Raw genomic sequence first — 24,688 nt, 5'->3', positions numbered from 1 at the left:
TTAGATGACCTAAACTGTGACATGCTTAACACCCTGGCCATCCTACAATCTAAGCTTGATGCCCTCAAACTCACACAAATTATCTATGAACCCACCAGGTACAACCCCAAATCCGTAAACACTGACACCCTCATAGATATCATCCTAAACAACTTTCCCTCTAAATACACCTCTGCTGTTTTCAACCAAGATCTCAGAGATCACTGCCTCATTGTTTGCATCCGTAATGGGTCTGCGGTCAAACGACCACCCCTCATCACTGTCAAACGCTCCCTAAAACACTTCAGCGAGCAGGCCTTTCTAATCGACCTGACCCGGCTATCCTGGAAGGATATTTGACCTCATACAGTCAGTAGAGGATGCCTTGATATTCTTCAAAAAGTGCCTTCCTCACCATCTTAAATAAACATGCCCCATTCAAAAAAATATAGAACCAGGAACAGATATAGCCCTTGGTTCTCTCCAGACCTGACTGCCCTTGACCAGCACAAAAACACCCTGTGGCGTTCTGCATTAGCATCGAACAGCCCTGTGATGTGCAACTTTTCTGGGAAGTTAGGAAATCTAAGGCTCGATTTTTCAAGCAGAAATTTGCATCCTGTAGCACAAACTCAAAAAAGTTCTGGGACACTGTAAAGTCCATGGAGAATAAGAGCACCTCCTCCCAGCTGCCCACTGCTCTGAGGCTAGGAAACACTGTCACCACCGATAAATCCACTATAATTGAGAATTTCAAAAAGCATTTGTTCTCCGGCTGGCCATGCTTTCCACCTGGCTACCCCTACCCCGGTCAACAGCCCTGCGCTCCCCACAGCAACTCGCCCAAACCTCCCCCACTTCTCCTTCACCCAAATCTAGATAGCTGATGTTCTGAAAGAGCTGCAAAATCTGGACCCCTACAAATCAGCCAGGCTAGACAATCTGGACCCTCTCTTTCTAAAATGATCTGCCGAAATTGTTGCAACCCCTATTACTAGCCTGTTCAACCTCTTTCGTATCATCTGAGATTCCCATAGATTGGAAAGCTGCCGCGGTCATCCCCCTCTTCAAAGGGGGGGACACTCTAGACCCAAACTGCTACAGACCTATATCTATTCTACCCAGCCTTTCTAAGGTCTTCGAAAGCCAAGTTAACAAACAGATTACCAAACATTTCGAATCCCACCTTCTCCGCTATGCAATCTGGTTTCAGAGCTGGTCATGGGTGCACCTCAGCCACTCTCAAGGTCCTAAACGATATCATAACCGCCATCGATAAGAGACAATACTGTGCAGCCGTATTCATCGACCTGGCCAAGGCTTTTGACTCTGTCAATCACCACATTCTCATCGGCAGACTCAATAACCTTGGTATCTCAATTGACTGCCTCGCCTGGTTGACCAACTACTTTTCTGATAGAGTTCATTGTGTCAAATCGGAGGTGCCTGTTGTCCGGACCTCTGGCAGTCTCTATGGGGGTGCCACAGGGTTCAATTCTCGGGCCGACTCTCTTCTCTGTATACATCAATGATGTCGCTCTTGCTGCTGGTGATTCTTTGATCCACCTCTATGCAGACGACACCATTCTGTATACCTCAGGCCCTTCTTTGGACACTGTGTTAACTAACCTCCAGATGAGCTTCAATGCCATACAACTCTCCTTCCGTGGCCTCCAACTGCTCTTAAATGCAAGTAAAACTAAATGAATGCTCTTCAACCGATCGCTGCCCGCACCTGCCCGCCCGTCCAGCATCGCTGCTCTGGACGGTTCTGACTTAGAATATGTGGACAACTACAAATACCTAGGTGTCTGGTTAGACTGTAAACTCTCCTTCCAGACTCACATTAAACATCTCCAATCCAAAATTAAATCTAGAATCGGCTTCCTATTTCACAACAATGCATCTTTCACTCATGCTGCCAAACATACCCTCGTAAAACTGACCATCCTACCGATCCTCGACTTCGGCGATGTCATTTACAAAATAGCCTCCAACACTCTACTCAACAAATTGGATGCAGTCTATCACAGTGCCATCCGTTTTGTCACCAAAGCCCCATATACTACCCACCACTGCGACCTGTACACTCTCGTTGGCTGGCCCTAGCTTCATACTCGTCGCCAAACCCACTGGCTCCAGGTCATCTACAAGACCCTGCTAGGTAAAGACCCGCCTTATCTCAGCTCACTGGTCACCATAGCAGCACTCACCCGTAGCACGCGCTCCAGCAGGTATAGTGGGGCAAATAAGTATTTAGTCAGCCACCAATTGTGCAAGTTCTCCCACTTAAAAAGATGAGAGAGGCCTGTAATTTTCATCATAGGTACACTTCAACTATGACAGACAAAATAAGAAAAGAAAATCCAGAAAATCACATTGTAGGATTTTTTATGAATTTATTTGCAAATTATGGTGGAAAATAAGTATTTGGACACCTACAAACAAGCAAGATTTCTGGCTCTCACAGACCTGTAACTTCTTCTTTAAGAGGCTCCTCTGTCCTCCACTCGTTAGCGGAACTCCTCCCACATTCCACTGAAAAGGCAGAGCGCGAAATTCAAAAAATATTTTTGAGAAATATTTAACTTTCACACATTAACAAGTCCAATACAGCAAATGAAAGATAAACATCTTGTGAATCCAGTCAACATGTCCGATTTTTAAAATGTTTTACAGCGAAAACACCACGTATATTTATGTTAGCTCACCACCAAATACAAAAAAGCACAGACATTTCTTTCACAGCACAGGTAGCATGCACAAAACCAACCTAACTAACCAAGAACCAACCAAACTAACCAAGAAACAACTTTATCAGATGACAGTCTTATAACATGTTACACAATAAATCTATGTTTTGTTCGAAGAATTTGCATATTTGAGCTATAAATCAGTTTTACATTGCAGCTACCATCACAGCTACCGTCAAAAATAGCACCGAAGCAGCCAGAGTAATTATAGAGACCAACGTGGAATACCTAAATACTTATCATAAAACATTTCTGAAAAATGCATGGTGTACAGCAAATGAAAGACAAACATCTTGTGAATCCAGCCAATATTTCAGATTTTTTAAGTGTTTTACAGCGGAAACACAATATAGCATTATATTAGCTTACCACAATAGCCAGAAACACAAGCAGCAGCAAAAGTTAGCGATCGTAACAAACCAGCAAAAGATATATATTTTTTGACTAACCTTGATAAGCTTCATCAGATGACAGTCCTATAACATCAGGTTATACATACACTTATGTTTTGTTCGAAAATGTGCATATTTAGAGCTGAAATCAGTGATTATACATTGTGCTAACGTAGCATCTTTTTCCCAGAATGTGCGGATATTTTTCTAAAACTCACCTATTCTGACCAAATAACTATTCATAAACATGACAAAAAAATACATGTTGTATAGGAAATGATAGATACACTAGTTCTTAATGCAATCGGCGTGTTAGAATTCTAAAAATAACTTCATTACGACATCCAGCTTACGTTATAACGAGAGCGTGCCCAAAATCTGGGCGCTAACTACTAGTACACATTTTCGACAGATATATGAAATAGCATCATAAAATGGGTCCTACTTTTGATGATCTTCCATCAGAATGTTGTACAAGGGGTCCTTTGTCGGGAACAATCGTTGTTTGGTTTTAGAATGGCCTTTTTCCCTCTCGAATTAGCAAGCAAAACTAGCCAAGTGGCGCTAAGCTCTCCTTCACCAAACGCAGAGAACGCAACACGCCTAAACTCCCGAAAAAATTTCAATAATCGGATAAAACTATATTGAAAAAACATACTTTACGATGATATCTTCACATTTATCAAATCAAATCAAAGCCGGAGATATAAGACGTCTATAACGATTGCTTTTCAGAAGCCAATACTGGTGACCTTTATGCGCTTCCTGAACAAACTAATTCTGGGGTCATGTCATTCCAAGCTGTCTCTTTTGACCATAGAAAGAGATTGAGACCCCATTTCACCTCAGCCTATTGACATCTAGTGGAAGGAGTATGAAGTGCATGTATAGTCATAAATCTCAAGCAAAATGATCTGGAGGCCCTGGAACAGAGCCTCGATTTGAGATTTTTCACTTTCTGACAGGAAGTTTGCTGCAAAATGAGTTCTGTTTTACTCACAGATATAATTCAAACGGTTTTAGAAACTTGAGAGTGTTTTCTATCCAATAGTAATAATAATATGCATATTGTACGAGCAAGAATAGAGTACGAGGCCGTTTAAATTGGGCACGATTTCCCCCCAAAGTGTAAATAGCGCCCTCTATCCTCAACAGGTTAATGGCACCTGTTTGAACTTGTTATCAGTATAAAAGACACCTGTCCACAACCTCAAACAGTCACACTCCAAACTCCACTATGGCCAAGACCAAAGAGCTGTCAAAGGACACCAGAAACAAAATTGTAGACCTGCACCAGGCTGGGAAGACTGAATCTGCAATAGGTAAGCAGCTTGGTTTGAAGAAATCAACTGTGGGAGCAATTATTAGGAAATGGAAGACATACAAGACCACTGATAATCTCCCTCGATCTGGGGCTCCACGCAAGATCTCACCCCGTGGGGTCAAAATGATCACAAGAACGGTGAGCAAAAATCCCAGAACCACACGGGGGGACCTAGTGAATGACCTGCAGAGAGCTGGGACCAAAGTAACAAAGCCTACCATCAGTAACACACTACGCCGCCAGGGACTCAAATCCTGCAGTGCCAGACGTGTCCCCCTGCTTAAGCCAGTACATGTCCAGGCCCGTCTGAAGTTTGCTAGAGAGCATTTGGATGATCCAGAAGAAGATTGGGAGAATGTCATATGGTCAGATGAAACCAAAATAGATATTTTTGGTAAAAACTCAACTCGTCGTGTTTGGAGGACAAAGAATGCTGAGTTGCATCCAAAGAACACCATACCTACTGTGAAGCATGGGGGTGGAAACATCATGCTTTGGGGCTGTTTTTCTGCAAAGGGACCAGGACTACTGATCCGTGTAAAGGAAAGAATGAATGGGGCCATGTATCGTGAGATTTTGAGTGAAAACCTCCTTCCATCAGCAAGGGCATTGAAGATGAAACGTGGCTGGGTCTTTCAGCATGACAAGGATCCCAAACACACCACCCGGGCAACGAAGGAGTGGCTTCGTAAGAAGCATTTCAAGGTTTCTGGAGTGGCCTGGCCAGTCTCCAGATCTCAACCCCATAGAAAATCTTTGGAGGGAGTTGAAAGTCCGTGTTGCCCAGCAACAGCCCCAAAACATCACTGCTCTAGAGGAGATCTGCATGGAGGAATGGGCCAAAATACCAGCAACAGTGTGTGAAAACCTTGTGAAGACTTACAGAAAACGTTTGACCTCTGTCATTGCCAACGAAGGGTATAAAATAAAGTATTGAGATAAACTTTTGTTATTGACCAAATTCTTATTTTCCACCATCATTTGCAAATAAATTCATTAAAAATCCTACAATGTGATTTTCTGGATTTCTTTTTCTCATTTTGTCTGTCATAGTTGAAGTGTACCTATGATGAAAATTACAGGCCTCTCTCATCTTTTTAAGTGGGAGAACTTGCACAATTGGTGGCTGACTAAATACTTTTTTGCCCCACTGTATATCTCACTGGTCATCCTCAAAGCCAATTCCTCCTTTGGCCGCCTTTCCTTCCAGTTGTCTGCTGCCAATGACTGGAACGAACTGCAAAAATCACTAAAGCTGGAGACTCTTATCTCCCTCACTAGCTTTAAGCACCAGCTGTCAGAGCAGCTCACAGATCACTGCACCTGTACATAGCCCATCTGTAAATAGCCCATCCAATCTACCTCATCCCCATACTGTATTTATTTATTTATCTTGCTTCTTTGCACCCCAGTATCTCTACTTGCACATTCATCTTCTGCACATTATACCTTTCCAGTGTGTAATTGCTATACTGTAACTACTTCGCCATCATGGCCTATTTATTGCCTTACCTCCCTTATCCTACCTCATTTGCACACACTGTGTATAGATTTTTCTACTGTATTATTGATTGTGTGTTTGTTTATTTTATATTTAACTCTGTGTTGTTGTGTGTGTCGATCTGCTTTGCTTTATCTCGGCCAGGTCTCAGTTGTAAATGAGAACTTGTTCTCAACTAGCTTACCTGGTTAAATAAAGGTGAAATAAAAAATAAAATAAAAAATACATGTTCTCTTCTCTGTCTCCTCTTTGAATTATCTATTGGTGTAGAACGGCCAGGGAACCATGGTGACCAGACATTACTGCCGAATACAGCATTTTAATGAGAAGTGGTTTGTTGTTTTTCAGGATAATACAGGATGAGAAATGGTGGTATAATAGGGAATTGTTACAGTTGCCATGGTTGGTGTTATAGAATTGAACAGAAAGGGAGTTGGGGGCTGAAGTAGCGCTATCTCAATGACCCAATTGCTTTGAATGACTCATGGTTGATGACTCTCTCTCTCTCTCTCTCTCCCCATCCCTCCATCCCTCCATCTCTCTCTCTGTCTCTCCCCATCCCTCCATCTCTCTCTGTCTCTCCCCATCCCTCCATCTCTCTCTCTCCCCATCCCTCCATCCCTCCATCTCTCTCTCTGTCTCTCCCCATCCCTCCATCTCTCTCTCTCTCCCCATTACTCCATCTCTCTCTCCCCATCCCTCCATCTCTCTCTCCCATCCCTCCATCTCTCTCTCCCCATACCTCCATCTCTCTCTCCCATCCCTCCATCTCTCTCTCCCCATCCCTCCATCTCTCTCTCTTTCTCTCCCCATCCCTCCATCTCTCTCTCTGTCTCTCCCCATCCCTCCATCTCTCTCTCTGTCTCTTCCCATCCCTCCATCTCTCTCCCCATCCCTCCGTCTCTCTCTCTCTCTCTCCCCATCCCTCTATCTCTCTCTCTGTTTCCAGAAAGCTCCAGGAGAGGCAGGAGTCCATGTCCTCTAAGCTGGTTGATGCTGACCACAAGGCCCAGGCCCTACAGACAGGTAGCTACCAGTCCATTCAGTACCTGTCCTGTATCTGTCACACACTGTTGGCCAGACTAAAGCTGTTGTTTCCTGGTTCTTTTTCAGCTCTTGAAACAACTCAGGCAGAGCTCTTTGATCTGAAGACTAAGTATGACGAGGACTGCACAGCAAAGTGAGTTTCAGCTAACCGTGGGTGTGGCTGGGGGTGTGTTTGTGTGTGTGTGTGTGTGTGTGTGTGTGTGTGTGTGTGTGTGTGTGTGTGTGTGTGTGTGTGTGTGTGTCCTTCACTGTAATCCTTAGGCAGAGTGGGGTCTCATGGTGCTCCTCGTGTGTGTGTGAACATTTTCTCCATCACTTGCTGCTGTGATTATTTCCAGTCACTCCAGCTCTCCCTCTGAGGTAATCAGGTGATTATGAATCTCCAGAGGAAAGGCCAGAGTTGGATCTTCTCCTGCTGCTCAATGACAGCCTCTAAATCCAGGCTTTAGCAATACACTGTAAATACTGAGAGATTATATAGCATTTTATAAACTGGGTGGTTCAAGCTCTGAATGGTGTGATTGGCTGACAGCCGTGGTATATCAGGCCGTATACCACGGGTATAACAAAACACGTATTTTTACTGCTCTAATAATGTTGGTGATCAGTTTGTTATAGCAATAAGGCTCCTCGGGGGTGTTTGTGATATATGGCCAATATATCACGGCTAAGGGGTGTCCAGAACAGCCCTTAGCCGTGGTATATTGGTCATGTACCACACCCCCGAGGAGCCTTATTGCTTAATTATAACCTCCAAAAACAACCTATTATACCACTGGATGAGGTTCTCTCTATACGCTCTGTAGTCTTAGGGAGGGACATCAGGGAGTGGTTATAAAGGGGGGTTTATAAAGGGGGGGTTATAAATGGGCCGGTTATAAAGGGGGTGTTATAAAGATGGGTTATAAAGGGGGGGGGGGGTTATAAAGAGCAGGCCACGTAGCCCATTTCTAGAGGAGAGCAGGCCACATAACCCATTTCTAGAGGAGAGCAGGCCACGTAGCCCATTTCTAGAGTCGAGCAGGCCACGTAGCCCATTTCTAGAGGAGAGCAGGCCACGTAGCCCATTTCTAGAGGAGAGCAGGCCACGTAGCCCATTTCTAGTGGAGAGCAGGCCACGTAGCCTATTTCTAGAGGAGAGCAGGCCACGTAGCCCATTTCTAGTGGAGAGCAGGCCACGTAGCCTATTTCTAGAGGAGAGCAGGCCACGTAGCCCATTTCTAGAGGAGAGCAGGCCACGTAGCCCATTTCTAGAGGAGAGCAGGCCACGTAGCCCATTTCTAGAGGAGAGCAGGCCACGTAGCCCATTTCTAGAGGAGAGCAGGCCACGTAGCCCATTTCTAGAGGAGAGCAGGCCACGTAGCCCATTTCTAGAGGAGAGCAGGCCACGTAGCCTATTGGAGAGCAGGCCACGTAGCCCATTTCTAGAGGAGAGCAGGCCACGTAGCCCATTTCTAGAGGAGAGCAGGCCACGTAGCCCATTTCTAGAGGAGAGCAGGCCACGTAGCCCATTTCTAGAGGAGAGCAGGCCACGTAGCCCATTTCTAGAGGAGAGCAGGCCACGTAGCCCATTTCTAGAGGAGAGCAGGCCACGTAGCCCATTTCTAGAGGAGAGCAGGCCACGTAGCCCATTTCTAGAGGAGGCCGTAGCCATAGAGAGCAGGCCACGTAGCCCATTTCTAGAGGAGAGCAGGCCACGTAGCCCATTTCTAGAGGAGAGCAGGCCACGTAGCCCATTTCTAGAGGAGAGCAGGCCACGTAGCCCATTTCTAGAGGAGAGCAGGCCACGTAGCCCATTTCTAGAGGAGAGCAGGCCACGTAGCCCATTTCTAGAGGAGAGCAGGCCACGTAGCCTATTTCTAGAGGAGAGCAGGCCACGTAGCCCATTTCTAGAGGAGAGCAGGCCACGTAGCCCATTTCTAGAGGAGAGCAGGCCACGTAGCCCATTTCTAGAGGAGAGCAGGCCACGTAGCCCATTTCTAGAGGAGAGCAGGCCACGTAGCCCATTTCTAGAGGAGAGCAGGCCACGTAGCCCATTTCTAGAGGAGAGCAGGCCACGTAGCCCATTTCTAGAGGAGAGCAGGCCACGTAGCCCATTTCTAGAGGAGAGCAGGCCACGTAGCCCATTTCTAGAGGAGAGCAGGCCACGTAGCCCATTTCTAGAGGAGAGCAGGCCACGTAGCCTATTTCTAGAGGAGAGCAGGCCACGTAGCCTATTTCTAGAGGAGAGCAGGCCACGTAGCCTATTTCTAGAGGAGAGCAGGCCACGTAGCCTATTTCTAGAGGAGAGCAGGCCACGTAGCCTATTGGAGAGCAGGCCACGTAGCCCATTTCTAGAGGAGAGCAGGCCACGTAGCCTATTTCTAGAGGAGAGCAGGCCACGTAGCCTATTTCTAGAGGAGAGCAGGCCACGTAGCCTATTTCTAGAGGAGAGCAGGCCACGTAGCCTATTGGAGAGCAGGCCACGTAGCCCATTTCTAGAGGAGAGCAGGCCACGTAGCCCATTTCTAGAGGAGAGCAGGCCACGTAGCCTATTGGAGAGCAGGCCACGTAGCCTATTGGAGAGCAGGCCACGTAGCCTATTGGAGAGCAGGCCACGTAGCCTATTGGAGAGCAGGCCACGTAGCCTATTGGAGAGCAGGCCACGTAGCCTATTGGAGAGCAGGCCACGTAGCCTATTGGAGAGCAGGCCACGTAGCCTATTGGAGAGCAGGCCACGTAGCCTATTGGAGAGCAGGCCACGTAGCCTATTGGAGAGCAGGCCACGTAGCCTATTGGAGAGCAGGCCACGTAGCCTATTGGAGAGCAGGCCACGTAGCCTATTGGAGAGCAGGCCACGTAGCCTATTTCTAGAGGAGAGCAGGCCACGTAGCCTATTTCTAGAGGAGAGCAGGCCACGTAGCCTATTTCTAGAGGAGAGCAGGCCAAGTAGCCTATTTCTAGAGGAGAGCAGGCCACGTAGCCCATTGGAGAGCAGGCCACGTAGCCCATTGGAGAGCAGGCCACGTAGCCCATTGGAGAGCAGGCCACGTAGCCCATTTCTAGAGGAGAGCAGGCCACGTAGCCCATTTCTAGAGGAGAGCAGGCCACGTAGCCCATTTCTAGAGGAGAGCAGGCCACGTAGCCCATTTCTAGAGGAGAGCAGGCCACGTAGCCTATTTCTAGAGGAGAGCAGGCCACGTAGCCTATTTCTAGAGGAGAGCAGGCCACGTAGCCTATTTCTAGAGGAGAGCAGGCCACGTAGCCTATTTCTAGAGGAGAGCAGGCCACGTAGCCTATTTCTAGAGGAGAGCAGGCCAAGTAGCCTATTTCTAGAGGAGAGCAGGCCAAGTAGCCTATTTCTAGAGGAGAGCAGGCCACGTAGCCCATTTCTAGTGGAGAGCAGGCCACGTAGCCCATTTCTAGAGGAGAGCAGGCCACGTAGCCCATTTCTAGAGGAGAGCAGGCCACGTAGCCCATTTCTAGAGGAGAGCAGGCCACGTAGCCCATTTCTAGAGGAGAGCAGGCCACGTAGCCCATTTCTAGAGGAGAGCAGGCCACGTAGCCCATTTCTAGAGGAGAGCAGGCCACGTAGCCTATTGGAGAGCAGGCCACGTAGCCTATTGGAGAGCAGGCCACGTAGCCTATTTCTAGAGGAGAGCAGGCCACGTAGCCCATTTCTAGAGGAGAGCAGGCCACGTAGCCCATTTCTAGAGGAGAGCAGGCCACGTAGCCCATTTCTATAGGAGAGCAGGCCACGTAGCCCATTTCTAGGGGAGAGCAGGCCACGTAGCCTATTGGAGAGCAGGCCACGTAGCCTATTGGAGAGCAGGCCACGTAGCCTATTGGAGAGCAGGCCACGTAGCCTATTGGAGAGCAGGCCACGTAGCCTATTGGAGAGCAGGCCACGTAGCCTATTGGAGAGCAGGCCACGTAGCCTATTGGAGAGCAGGCCACGTAGCCTATTGGAGAGCAGGCCACGTAGCCTATTGGAGAGCAGGCCACGTAGCCTATTTCTAGAGGAGAGCAGGCCACGTAGCCTATTTCTAGAGGAGAGCAGGCCACGTAGCCTATTTCTAGAGGAGAGCAGGCCACGTAGCCTATTTCTAGAGGAGAGCAGGCCACGTAGCCTATTTCTAGAGGAGAGCAGTCCACGTAGCCTATTTCTAGAGGAGAGCAGTCCACGTAGCCTATTTCTAGAGGAGAGCAGTCCACGTAGCCTATTTCTAGAGGAGAGCAGTCCACGTAGCCTATTTCTAGAGGAGAGCAGGCCACGTAGCCTATTTCTAGAGGAGAGCAGGCCACGTAGCCTATTTCTAGAGGAGAGCAGGCCACGTAGCCTATTTCTAGAGGAGAGCAGGCCACGTAGCCCATTGGAGAGCAGGCCACGTAGCCCATTGGAGAGCAGGCCACGTAGCCCATTTCTAGAGGAGAGCAGGCCACGTAGCCCATTTCTAGAGGAGAGCAGGCCACGTAGCCCATTTCTAGAGGAGAGCAGGCCACGTAGCCCATTGGAGAGCAGGCCACGTAGCCCATTGGAGAGCAGGCCACGTAGCCCATTGGAGAGCAGGCCACGTAGCCCATTGGAGAGCAGGCCACGTAGCCCATTGGAGAGCAGGCCACGTAGCCCATTTCTAGAGGAGAGCAGGCCACGTAGCCCATTTCTAGAGGAGAGCAGGCCACGTAGCCCATTTCTAGAGGAGAGCAGGCCACGTAGCCCATTTCTAGAGGAGAGCAGGCCACGTAGCCCATTTCTAGAGGAGAGCAGGCCACGTAGCCCATTTCTAGAGGAGAGCAGGCCACGTAGCCCATTTCTAGAGGAGAGCAGTCCACGTAGCCCATTTCTAGAGGAGAGCAGGCCACGTAGCCCATTTCTAGTGGAGAGCAGGCCACGTAGCCCATTTCTAGTGGAGAGCAGGCCACGTAGCCCATTTCTAGTGGAGAGCAGGCCACGTAGCCCATTTCTAGTGGAGAGCAGGCCACGTAGCCCATTTCTAGTGGAGAGCAGGCCACGTAGCCTATTTCTAGAGGAGAGCAGGCCACGTAGCCCATTTCTAGAGGAGAGCAGGCCACGTAGCCTATTTCTAGTGGAGAGCAGGCCACGTAGCCTATTTCTAGACTCACTGACAAGCTCTTATTACTCACAACCAGAATGACAGAGACAAAGGACACACACTGAACTCTGATACACACACACACACACACACACACACACACACACACACACACACACACACACACACACACACACACACACACACGGAACTCGGACACACACACATGGAACTCCAACATAACCCGGGAAATATGAGGAAAGGAAACCAGACATTGAATGAAATTAACAGATCTTCTACCTCATCTCGTATGTCTAGTGTTGCAATATACGGTAAGCGGATAGAATGATGAAATAAGAGCAATTATTGTAGGATTCGATTAAATATAGATTTACCACATTGTTTTAACCCACTAAAATCCAATTAGCATACAAAAAAAATCACGGGGAAAATGTGTCAGTTTAAACTAGAGAGAGCTGTTTATGTCATTGGATGCATCTCAGGCCACTGGACAAAATAAGGGGTTAAAACATGTAATAATCATGAAAGAAATGAATAAATCCTGACCTTTTTTTATTTCTCTCAGGCCTGATTTCACACCAGTTTCCTCTGAACCAGTTGATGTTGAAATGTGTCTGTTACTTTAACTCTGTGAAGCATTTATTTGGGCTGCAATTTCTGAGGCTGGTAACTCTAATGAACTTATCCTCTGCAGCAGAGGTAACTCTGGGTCTTCCTTTCCTGTGGCGGTCCTCATGAGAGCCCCTCTTACCTTGTCACAACACAACTGATTGGCTCAAACGCATTAAGAAGGAAAGAAATCCCACAAATTATCTTTTAACAAGGCACACCTGTTAACTGAAATGCATTCCAGGTGACTACTTCATGAAGCTGGTTGAGAGAATGCCAAGAGTGTGCAAAGCTTTCAAGGCAAAGGGTGGCTACTTTGAAGAATCTAAAATAGAAAATATATGTTGGATTCTTTAACATCTTTTTGGTTACTACATGATTCCATATGTGTTATTTCATAGTGTTGATGTCTTCACTATTATTCTACAATGGAGAAAATAGTAAAACATTAAGAAAAACCCTTGAATGAGTAGGTGTGTCCAAACTTTTGACTGGTACTGTACATGTAGGTATGGGTAAAGTGACTAGGCAATCAGCATAGATAATAAACAGATTAGAAGCAGCGTGTGTGTGTGTGTGTGTGTGTGTGTGTGTGTGTGTGTGTGTGTGTGTGCATAGAGGTTAATGTGCAGAATTTAGTGGAACTAAAATGGTGTGTGTATTTTTGTTAATCGTCATCTTATCACACGCCACAGCATGCAGACAGAGCCTAGTTTGATCTGAATATCACCTCACCTCGTTGCTGCTATGGCTCCCTCGCCTCGTTGCTGCTGCGGCTCCCTCGCCTCGTTGCTGCTGCGGCTCCCTCGCCTCGTTGCTGCTGCGGCTCCCTCGCCTCGTTGCTGCTGCGGCTCCCTCACCTCGTTGCTGCTGCGGCTCCCTCCGCTCGTTGCTGCTGTGGCTCCCTCACCTCGTTGCTGCTGTGGCTCCCTCGCCTCGTTGCTGCTGCGGCTCCCTCGCCTCGTTGCTGCTGCGGCTCCCTCGCCTCGTTGCTGCTGCGGCTCCCTCGCCTCGTTGCTGCTGCGGCTCCCTCGCCTCGTTGCTGCTGCGGCTCCCTCGCCTCGTTGCTGCTGCGGCTCCCTCGCCTCGTTGCTGCTGCGGCTCCCTCGCCTCGTTGCTGCTGCGGCTCCCTCGCCTCGTTGCTGCTGCGGCTCCCTCGCCTCGTTGCTACTGCGGCTCCCTCGCCTCGTTGCTACTGCGGCTCCCTCGCCTCGTTGCTACTGCGGCTCCCTCGCCTCGTTGCTGCTGCGGCTCCCTCGCCTCGTTGCTGCTGCGGCTCCCTCGCCTCGTTGCTGCTGCGGCTCCTTCCGCTCGTTGCTGCTGCGGCTCCCTCGCCTCGTTGCTGCTGCGGCTCCCTCGCCTCGTTGCTGCTGCGGCTCCCTCGCCTCGTTGCTGCTGCGGCTCCCTCGCCTCGTTGCTGCTGCGGCTCCCTCGCCTCGTTGCTGCTGCGGCTCCCTCGCCTCGTTGCTGCTGCGGCTCCCTCGCCTCGTTGCTGCTGCGGCTCCCTCGCCTCGTTGCTGCTGCGGCTCCCTCGCCTCGTTGCTGCTGCGGCTCCCTCGCCTCGTTGCTGCTGCGGCTCCCTCGCCTCGTTGCTGCTGCGGCTCCCTCGCCTCGTTGCTACTGCGGCTCCCTCGCCTCGTTGCTACTGCGGCTCCCTCGCCTCGTTGCTGCTGCGGCTCCCTCGCCTCGTTGCTGCTGCGGCTCCCTCGCCTCGTTGCTGCTGCGGCTCCCTCGCCTCGTTGCTGCTGCGGCTCCCTCGCCTCGTTGCTGCTGCGGCTCCCTCGCCTCGTTGCTGCTGCGGCTCCCTCGCCTCGTTGCTGCTGCGGCTCCCTCGCCTCGTTGCTGCTGCGGCTCCCTCGCCTCGTTGCTGCTGCGGCTCCCTCGCCTCGTTGCTGCTGCGGCTCCCTCGCCTCGTTGCTGCTGCGGCTCCCTCGCCTCGTTGCTGCTGCGGCTCCTTCCGCTCGTTGCTGCTGCGGCTCCTTCCGCTCGTTGCTGCTGCGGCTCCCTCACCTCGTTGCTGCTGCGGCTCCCTCACCTCGTTGCTGCTGCGGCTCCCTCACCTCGTTGCTGCTGCGGCTCCCTCACCTCGTTGCTGCTGCGGCTCCCTCACCTCGTTGCTGCTGCGGCTCCCTCACCTCGTTGCTGCTGCGGCTCCCTCACCTCGTTGCTGCTGTGGCTCCCTCCGCTCGTTGCTGCTGTGGCTCCCTCACCTCGTTGCTGCTGCGGCTCCCTCGCCTCGTTGCTGCTGCGGCCCCCTCGCCTCGTTGCTGCTGTGGCTCCCTCACCTCGTTGCTACTGGGGCTCCCTCACCTCGTTGCTGCTGCGGCTCCCTCGCCTCGTTGCTGCTGCGGCTCCCTCCCCTCGTTGCTGCTGCGGCTCCTTCCGCTCGTTGCTGCTGCGGCTCCTTCCGCTCGTTGCTGCTGCGGCTCCCTCACCTCGTTGCTGCTGCGGCTCCCTCACCTCGTTGCTGCTGCGGCTCCCTCACCTCGTTGCTGCTGCGGCTCCCTCACCTCGTTGCTGCTGCGGCTCCCTCACCTCGTTGCTGCTGCGGCTCCCTCACCTCGTTGCTGCTGCGGCTCCCTCTGCTCGTTGCTGCTGCGGCTCCCTCACCTCGTTGCTGCTGTGGCTCCCTCACCTCGTTGCTGCTGTGGCTCCCTCACCTCGTTGCTGCTGCGGCTCCCTCGCCTCGCTGCTGCTGCGGCTCCCTCGCCTCGTTGCTGCTGCGGCTCCTTCGCCTCGTTGCTGCTGTGGCTCCCTCACCTCGTTGCTGCTGTGGCTCCCTCACCTCGTTGCTGCTGCGGCTCCCTCCGCTCGTTGCTGCTGTGGCTCCCTCACCTCGTTGCTGCTGCGGCTCCTTCCGCTCGTTGCTGCTGCGGCTCCCTCACCTCGTTGCTGCTGCGGCTCAGTTCATCAGAGTCTCTGGTGAACTTCCCCAGAAGTCACAATGTCCTTCATGGTTGTAGCTTTCTCCGCGGCTCTGGATAGTGTCTGTTGTAATGGATACGTCAGGCGTACAGATGGTCGTTGCATAGAATTGATGCTTCCGCGGTCGTCGGTATTCTCGTCCTAGACTTACGTAATTTCCAGCTGCGGACTAGTAATTATACGTCTAGGATTTGCTCTTATTCTGTGGTGAGCGATAGTCACAGAGTTTAATATTTTCCAGCCATGTAGCCAAAACTACAGCTGTTTGTTCTCCGTGGCCTATAGAATTGTAGCCATTCCAACATGGGGACTCCATCCCGGCGTTCAGACTTAATGTACATTTTGTAGGAAGTGGGTTTTATACTCTGGGGAAAAAAGGGGCGGTTCTATGACACCTGATGTTATGTCTGGCCTCACGGGGGGCGTGGCCACTGACTAGTTAAAACTTTACATCTTAACAAGTATCTCGTTTACTCTAATATGTGTGTATTAGATGGATGTGTGTGTGTATTAGATGGATGTGTGTGTGTGTGTGTGTGTGTGTGTGTATTAGATGGATGTGTGTGTGTGTGTATTAGATGGATGTGTGTGTGTGTATTAGATGGATGTGTGTGTGTGTGTATTAGATGGATGTGTGTGTGTGTGTGTATTAGATGGATGTGTGTGTGTGTATTAGATGGATGTGTGTGTGTGTGTGTATTAGATGGATGTTTGTGTGTGTGTGTGTATTAGATGGATGTGTGTGTGTATTAGATGGATGTGTGTGTGTATTAGATGGATGTGTGTGTGTATTAGATGGATGTGTGTGTGTGTGTATTAGATGGATGTGTGTGTGTGTGTATTAGATGGATGTGTGTGTGTATTAGATGGATGTGTGTGTGTATTAGATGGATGTGTGTGTGTATTAGATGGATGTGTGTGTGTATTAGATGGATGTTTGTGTGTGTATTAGATGGATGTTTGTGTGTGTATTAGATGGATGTGTGTGTGTATTAGATGGATGTGTGTGTGTATTAGATGTGTGTGTGTTAGATGGATGTGTGTGTGTGTGTGTGTGTGTATTAGATGGATGGGTGTGTGTGTATTAGATGGATGTGTGTGTGTGTGTGTGTGTGTGTGTGTGTGTGTGTATTAGATGGGTGTGTGTGTGTGTATAAGATGGATGTGTGTGTGTGTGTGTGTGTGTGTGTGTGTGTGTGTGTGTGTGTGTGTGTGTGTGTGTGTGTGTTAGATGGGTGTGTGTGTGTATTAGATGTTTGTGTATTAGATGGATGTGTCTGTCCGTCCGTATTAGATGGATGTGTTTGTGTGTGTGTGTGTGTGTATTAACTGTGTGTGTATTAGATGTGTGTGTATTAGATGGATGTGTGTGTGTGTATTAGATGTTGTAATGATCACTGTCCTGTGTGCCCCCTTAGTAACACTTGATCATCTTCTTCTTCCTCATCCTCCATTCTTTCTTCTTCCTCCTCTACTTCCTCCTCCTCCTCAGGGCCGATGAGATTGAAATGGTGATGACCGATCTAGAGAGAGCCAATCAGGTTAGTCTCCACCCCTCTAGGGCCTTGGTGATTATTTGATATCATAAACTGGGTGGTTCGATCCCTGAATGCTGATTGGCTGACAGCTGCGGTATATCAGATCCTACACCATAGGTGTGACAAAGCATTTATTTTGACTCTTCTAATTGTGTTGATAACCAGTTTATAATAGCAATACTGCACCTCAGGGGTTTGTGGTACACTATATATACAAAGTATGCGGACACCAATTCAAATGACTGTATTCGGCTGTTTCAGCCACACCCGTTACTGAGCACACAGCCATGCAATCTCCATAGACAAACATTGGCAGTAGAATGGCCTCACTGAAGAGCTCAGTGACTTTCAACGTGACACTTCCAACAAGTCAGTTTGTCAACTTCCTGCCCTGCTAGAGCTGCCCCGATTTAACTATAAGTGCTGTTATTGTGAAGTGGAAACGTCTTGGAGCAACAACGGCTCAGCTGTGAAGTGGTAGGCCACGCAAGCTCACAGAACGGGACCGCCGAGTGCTGAAGCACGTAGCACATAAACATTCTGTCCTCGGTTGCAAAGCTCACTACCGAGTTCCAAACTGCTTCTGGAAGCAACGTCAGCACAAGAACTGTTCGTCGGGAGCTTCATGAAATGGGTTTCCGTGGCCGAGCAGCCGCACACAAGCCTAAGATCACCATGTGTAATGCCAAGGGTCTGCTGGAGTGGTGTAAAGCTCACCGCCATTGGACTCTGGAGCAGTGGAAACGCGTTCTCTGGAGTGATGAATCACGCTTCACCATCTGGCAGTCCGACGGATGAATCTGAGTTAGGCAGATGCCAGGAGAACACTACCTGCCCGAATGCATAGTGCCAAGTGTAAAGTTTGGTGGAGGAGGAATAATGGTCTGGGGCTGTTTTTTATGGTTTGGGCCCCTTAGTTCCAGTGAAGGGAAATCTTAACACTACAGCATACAATGACATTATAGACGATTCTGTGCTTCCAACTTTGTTGCAACAGTTTGGGGAAGGCCTTTTCCTGTTTCAGCATGACAAAAATGGTTTGTCGAGATTGGTGTGGAAGAACATGACTGGACTGCACAGAGCCCTGACCTCAACCCCATCAAACACCTTTGGGATGAATTGGAATGCTGACTGTGAGCCAGGCCTAATCGCCCAAAATCAGTGCCGACCTCTTGTGTCTGAATGGAAGCAAGTCCCTGCAGCAATGTTCCAACATCTAGTGGAAAGCCTTCCCAGAAGAGTAGAGGCTGTTATAGCAGCAATGTTCCAACATCTAGTGGAAAGCCTTCCCAGAAGAGTAGAGGCTGTTATAGCAGCAAAGGGGGAGGACCAACTCCATATTAATGCCCGTGATTTTGGAATGAGATGTTCGACGAGCAGGTGTCCACATACTTTTGGTCATGTAGTGTATGTGGCCAATATACCACGGCTAAGGGCTGTATCCAGGCACTCCGCGTTGCGTCGCACTTAAGAACAACCCTTAGCCGTGGTACATAGGCCATATACCACACCCCCTCAGGCCTTATTGCTTAAATGTAACTATGATATATATTCTGTGTGTTCGGTTAATAATAGCCCCTGGGTTAATACTAGCCCCTGGGTTAATACTAGCCCCCCTGGGTTAATACTAGCCCTTGGGTTAATACTTGCCCCCCTGGGTTAATACTTGCCCCCCTGGGTTAATACTAGCCCCTGGGTTAATACTGCCCCCCCTGGGTTAATACTAGCCCCCCTGGGTTAATACTAGCTCCCCTGGGTTAATACTAGCCCCCCTGGGTTAATACTAGCCTCCCAGGGTTAATGCTAGCCTCCCAGGGTTAATATTAGCCCCTGGGTTAATACTAGCCCCTGGGTTAATACTAGCCCCCCTGGGTTATTACTAGCCCCTGGGTTATTACTAGCCCCTGGGTTAATACTAGCCCCTGGATTAATACTAGCATCCCAGGGTTAATACTAGCCTCCCAGGGTTAATACTAGCCTCCCAGGGTTAATACTAGCCCCCCTGGGTTAATATTAGCCCCTGGGTTAATACTAGCCCCCCTGGGTTATTACTAGCCGCTGGGTTAATACTAGCCGCTGGGTTAATACTAGCCCCCCTGGGTTAATACTAGCCCCCCTGGGTTAATACTAGCCCCCCTGGGTTATTACTAGCCGCTGGGTTAATACTAGCCCCCCTGGGTTAATACTAGCCCCCCTGGGTTAATACTAGCCCCCCATGGGTTGTTACTAGCCCCCTGGGTTGTTACTAGCCCCCTGGGTTGTTACTAGCCCCACATGGGTTATTACTAGCCCCGCTGGGTTATTACTAGCCCCGCTGGGTTATTACTAGCCCCGCTGGGTTATTACTAGCCCCCCATGGGTTATTACTAGCCCCCCATGGGTTATTACTAGCCCCCGCTGGGTTGTTACTAGCCCCCCATGGGTTGTTACTAGCCCCAGCTGGGTTGTTACTAGCCCCCTGGGTTATTACTAGCCCCCGCTGGGTTATTACTAGCCCCGCTAGGTTGTTACTAGCCCCCCATGGGTTATTACTAGCCCCCCATGGGTTGTTACTAGCCCCCCATGGGTTGTTACTAGCCCCAGATGGGTTGTTACTAGCCCCCTGGGTTATTACTAGCCCGGCTGGGTTGTTACTAGCCCCCCCTGGGTTGTTACTAGCCCCCCTGGGTTGTTACTAGCCCCCCCCCTGGGTTGTTACTAGCCCCCCCCCCGGGTTGTTACTAGCCCCCCCTGGGTTGTTACTAGCCCCCCCTGGGTTGTTACTAGCCCCCCCTGGGTTGTTACTAGCCCCGCTGGGTTGTTGCTAGCCCCCCTGGGTTGTTACTAGCCCCCCCTGGGTTGTTACTAGCCCCGCTGGGTTGTTACTAGCCCCGCTGGGTTGTTACTAGCCCCGCTGGGTTGTTACTAGCCCCCCCTGAGTTGTTACTAGCCCCCCCTGGGTTGTTACTAGCCCCGCTGGGTTGTTACTAGCCCCCCCTGAGTTGTTACTAGCCCCCCCTGGGTTGTTACTAGCCCCGCTGGGTTGTTACTAGCACCCCATGGGTTGTTACTAGCCCCAGCTGGGTTGTTACTAGCCCCCTGGGTTATTACTAGCCCCCGCTGGGTTATTACTAGCCCCGCTAGGTTGTTACTAGCCCCCCCTGGGTTGTTACTAGCCCCGCTGGGTTGTTACTAGCACCCCATGGGTTGTTACTAGCCCCAGATGGGTTGTTACTCGCCCCCTGGGTTATTACTAGCCCCCGCTGGGTTATTACTAGCCCCGCTAGGTTGTTACTAGTCCCCCCTGGGTTATTACTAGCCCCAGATGGGTTGTTACTAGCCCCCTGGGTTATTACTAGCCCCGCTGGGTTGTTACTAGCCCCGCTGGGTTGTTACTAGCCCCCTGGGTTGTTACTAGCCCCCCTGGGTTGTTACTAGCCCCCCCTGGGTTGTTACTAGCCCCCCCTGGGTTGTTACTAGCCCCCCTGGGTTGTTACTAGCCCCCCTGGGTTGTTACTAGCCCCCCCTGGGTTGTTACTAGCCCCGCTGGGTTGTTACTAGCCCCCCTGGGTTATTACTAGCCCCGCTGGGTTGTTACTAGCCCCCCTAGGTTGTTACTAGCCCCGCTGGGTTGTTACTAGCACCCCCTGGGTTATTACTAGCCCACCTGGGTTGTTACTAGCCCCCCTGGGTTGTTACTAGCCCCCCTGGGTTGTTACTAGCACCCCCTGGGTTATTACTAGCACACCCTGGGTTGTTACTAGCCCCCCTGGGTTGTTACTAGCCCCCCTGGGTTGTTACTAGCCCCCCTGGGTTGTTACTAGCCCCCCTGGGTTGTTACTAGCCCCCCTGGGTTGTTACTAGCCCCCCTGGGTTGTTACTAGCCCCCTGGGTTGTTACTAGCCCCCCATGGGTTATTACTAGCCCCCCATGGTTGTTACTAGCCCCCCTGGGTTGTTACTAGCCCCCCTGGGTTATTACTAGCACCCCCTGGGTTGTTACTAGCCCCCCCTGGGTTGTTACTAGCCCCCGCTGGGTTGTTACTAGCCCCCCCTGGGTTATTACTAGCCCCGCTGGGTTGTTACTAGCCCCGCTGGGTTGTTACTAGCACCCCCTGGGTTATTACTAGCCCCGCTGGGTTGTTACTAGCCCCCCCTGTGTTGTTACTAGCCCCCCTGGGTTGTTACTAGCCCCCTTGGTTGTTACTAGCCCCCCTGGGTTGTTACTAGCACCCCCTGGGTTGTTACTAGCCCCCCTGGGTTGTTACTAGCCCCCCTGGGTTATTACTAGCCCCCCCTGGGTTGTTACTAGCCCCCCCTGGGTTGTTACTAGCCCCCCCTGGGTTGTTACTAGCCCCCCTGGGTTTTTACTAGCCCCCCCTGGGTTATTACTAGCCCCCCCTGGGTTGTTACTAGCCCCCCCTGGGTTGTTACTAGCCCCCCCTGGGTTGTTACTAGCCCCCCTGGGTTGTTACTAGCCCCCCTGGGTTGTTACTAGCCCCCCATGGGTTGTTACTAGCCCCCCTGGGTTGTTACTAGCCCCCCCTGGGTTGTTACTAGCCCCCCTGGGTTGTTACTAGCCCCCCTGGGTTGTTACTAGCCCCCCTGGGTTATTACTAGCCCCCCTGGGTTATTACTAGCCCCGCTGGGTTGTTACTAGCCCCCCCTGGGTTGTTACTAGCCCCCCCTGGGTTGTTACTAGCCCCCCCTGGGTTGTTACTAGCCCCCCCTGGGTTATTACTAGCCCCCCATGGGTTGTTACTAGCCCCCCCTGGGTTGTTACTAGCCCCCCTGGGTTGTTACTAGCCCCCCTGGGTTGTTACTAGCCCCCCTGGGTTGTTACTAGCCCCCCTGGGTTGTTACTAGCCCCCCATGGGTTGTTACTAGCCCCCCCTGGGTTGTTACTAGCCCCCCCTGGGTTGTTACTAGCCCCCCATGGGTTGTTACTAGCCCCTGTTACCTTACTGAAAGGAGGTAAGAACTAACAGATATATGTCGACCACACGATCCTTCTCAAGAGCCTCTGAGTTGACACTAGAGTGTGTTATCATGTTGAATAATGGTTTAAATGAATCACTAACACTCAATAATCCATAAGACCCCAAATAAGGAAGGAACTACCACTGGGAGGTAATGAGTTTCCAACAGCCCCTCTACCCCCTCGGCTCAGAGACCCCTGTAGCCTAAACGCCCTGATCATGATAATAGATATTTAGGGGGGGGGGGGGGGGGCTGTGGGGATGTCACTGATGGTAACGTTCATTATTGAGATGACCTGGGGATATCTGGGGGAGGGATAGCTAGCCACATAATGCTAATGTTAGCCTTGAACTCAGCTTTCACATTTCAACAACACCCGCATGGCACACACACCATGTTGTTCTGTGTCCAGTCATACGTCAGAGAATGACATCATGCCTTTCAGTTCTCTTACACACACACAGTCTTTATATGTCCTGTGTTGACAGGAAACATCAAAACAGGTAAAGAATAAACATGGTGTTTCTCCATGGAGATTTCAGTCACCTCAGCTTGTAGTTCTGCCAGTTATAGTTTAGTACTCTGCAGTCTGTCTCAGTACGGTCGCTCTGGTCTCAGTCCAGTACAACTTCGGCTGTTAAGACAGACAGCTCAACTCTCTCTCTGCCTCTCTCTCTCTCTGCCTCTCTCTCTCTCTGCCTCTCTCTCGCTCTGCCTCTCTCTCGCTCTGCCTCTCTCTCGCTCTGCCTCTCTCTCGCTCTGCCTCTCTCTCTCGCTCTGCCTCTCTCTCTCGCTCTGCCTCTCTCTCTCGCTCTGCCTCTCTCTCGCTCTGCCTCTCTCTCTCGCTCTGCCTCTCTCTCTCTCTCTGCCTCTCTCTCTCGCTCTGCCTCTCTCTCTCGCTCTGCCTCTCTCGCTCTGCCTCTCTCTCTCTCGCTCTGCCTCTCTCTCTCTCGCTCTGCCTCTCTCTCTCTCGCTCTGCCTCTCTCTCTCTCGCTCTGCCTCTCTCTCTCTCGCTCTGCCTCTCTCTCTCTCGCTCTGCCTCTCTCTCTCTCGCTCTGCCTCTCTCTCTCTCGCTCTGCCTCTCTCTCTCTCTCGCTCTGCCTCTCTCTCTCTCTCGCTCTGCCTCTCTCTCTCTCTCGCTCTGCCTCTCTCTCTCTCTCTCTCGCTCTGCCTCTCTCTCTCTCTCTCTCGCTCTGCCTCTCTCTCTCTCTCTCTCTCGCTCTGCCTCTCTATCTCTCTCTCGCTCTGCCTCTCTCTCTCTCTCGCTCTGCCTCTCTCTCTCTCGCTCTGCCTCTCTCTCTCTCTCGCTCTGCCTCTCTCTCTCTCTCGCTCTGCCTCTCTCTCGCTCTGCCTCTCTCTGTCTCTCTCTCTCTCTGCCTCTCTCTGCCTCTCTCTCTCTCTGCCTCTCTCTCTGTCTCTCTCACTTTGTCTCTCAGAGAGCGGAGGCAGCACTGAGGGAGGCGGACACTCTGAGGGAGCAGCTGACCTCTTCTAACCAATCCCTGCAGCTGACCACCCAGATCCAGACCACCCCAGACATGGTACGCTGTCCTATAGTGATTGGTTGGTTGATGTATGTATTGACCTATGAGCAGGCTATAGTGATTGGTTGGTTTGATTTTCTCCCCTTGCGTCTCTAGTCCGAGTAGCAGATGCGTTAGGATCACTATACCTCACAGAATTGGTTGATGTATTGATTGATTGCTGTATTGATGTATGCATTGACCTATGAGCAGACTGTTGTGATTGGTAGATTGATCAATCGATGTATTGATTGGTTGATTGATTACTGTATTGATGTATGTATTGACCTATGAGCAGACTGTTGTGATTGGTAGTTTGCTATATTGATGTATGTATTGACCTATGAGCAGACTGTTGTGATTGGTAGTTTGCTATATTGATGTGTGTGTTGCCCTATAGGAGCAGACTGTTCTGATTGGTAGATTGCTATATTGATGTGTGTGTTGACCTATAGGAGCAGACTGTTCTGATTGGTAGATTGCTATATTGATGTGTGTGTTGACCTATAGGAGCAGACTGTTCTGATTGGTAGATTGCTATATTGATGTGTGTGTTGCCCTATAGGAGCAGACTGTTCTGATTGGTAGATTGCTATATTGATGTGTGTGTTGACCTATAGGAGCAGACTGTTCTGATTGGTAGATTGCTATATTGATGTGTGTGTTGACCTATAGGAGCAGACTGTTCTGATTGGTAGATTGCTATATTGATGTGTGTGTTGACCTATAGGAGCAGACTGTTCTGATTGGTAGATTGCTATATTGATGTGTGTGTTGACCTATAGGAGCAGGCGGTGGAGGCGGTGTCCCGCTCCAGTCTGGAGGCAGAGCTGGGGGCCAAGGACAGGGAGACGGTTCAGCTGGTGGAAAACGTTCAGAGACTGCAGGCCAGCCTGTCTAAACTCAGGGAGAGCTCCAGCACACAGATCACACAGCTGCAACTACAGCTCAGCACCAAGACTGCCACCCTCAAGGTAGGCTATATAGACACTCACACACCTCACACACACACCCGCTCACAACCTCACACGTGTATTTAAAAGTTGATTGTCATTATACTGCCATTCATTTAATCTCTCCCCTCC

General features: G+C 50.4%; 1 protein-coding gene across 1 annotated transcript; it reads left to right on the top strand.

Annotated features, from left to right (window-relative positions):
* Window positions 1-6,898: 6,898 nt before the first annotated feature.
* Window positions 6,899-24,577, top strand: LOC120038881 (protein CASP-like; the record flags this gene model as incomplete). Its single annotated transcript, XM_038984464.1, has 5 exons — window positions 6,899-6,975; window positions 7,063-7,129; window positions 17,077-17,125; window positions 23,517-23,621; window positions 24,389-24,577. Coding segments are annotated over 5 exons (487 nt in total), but the record flags the coding sequence as incomplete, so codon positions are not given.
* Window positions 24,578-24,688: the final 111 nt, after the last annotated feature.

This window comes from Salvelinus namaycush, unplaced genomic scaffold (assembly GCF_016432855.1).
Source record: "Salvelinus namaycush isolate Seneca unplaced genomic scaffold, SaNama_1.0 Scaffold2421, whole genome shotgun sequence".
NCBI lineage: Eukaryota > Metazoa > Chordata > Actinopteri > Salmoniformes > Salmonidae > Salvelinus > Salvelinus namaycush.
The sequence above is the reverse complement of the archived record's forward strand: the minus strand, read 5'-3'. Positions and strand labels throughout refer to the sequence as shown.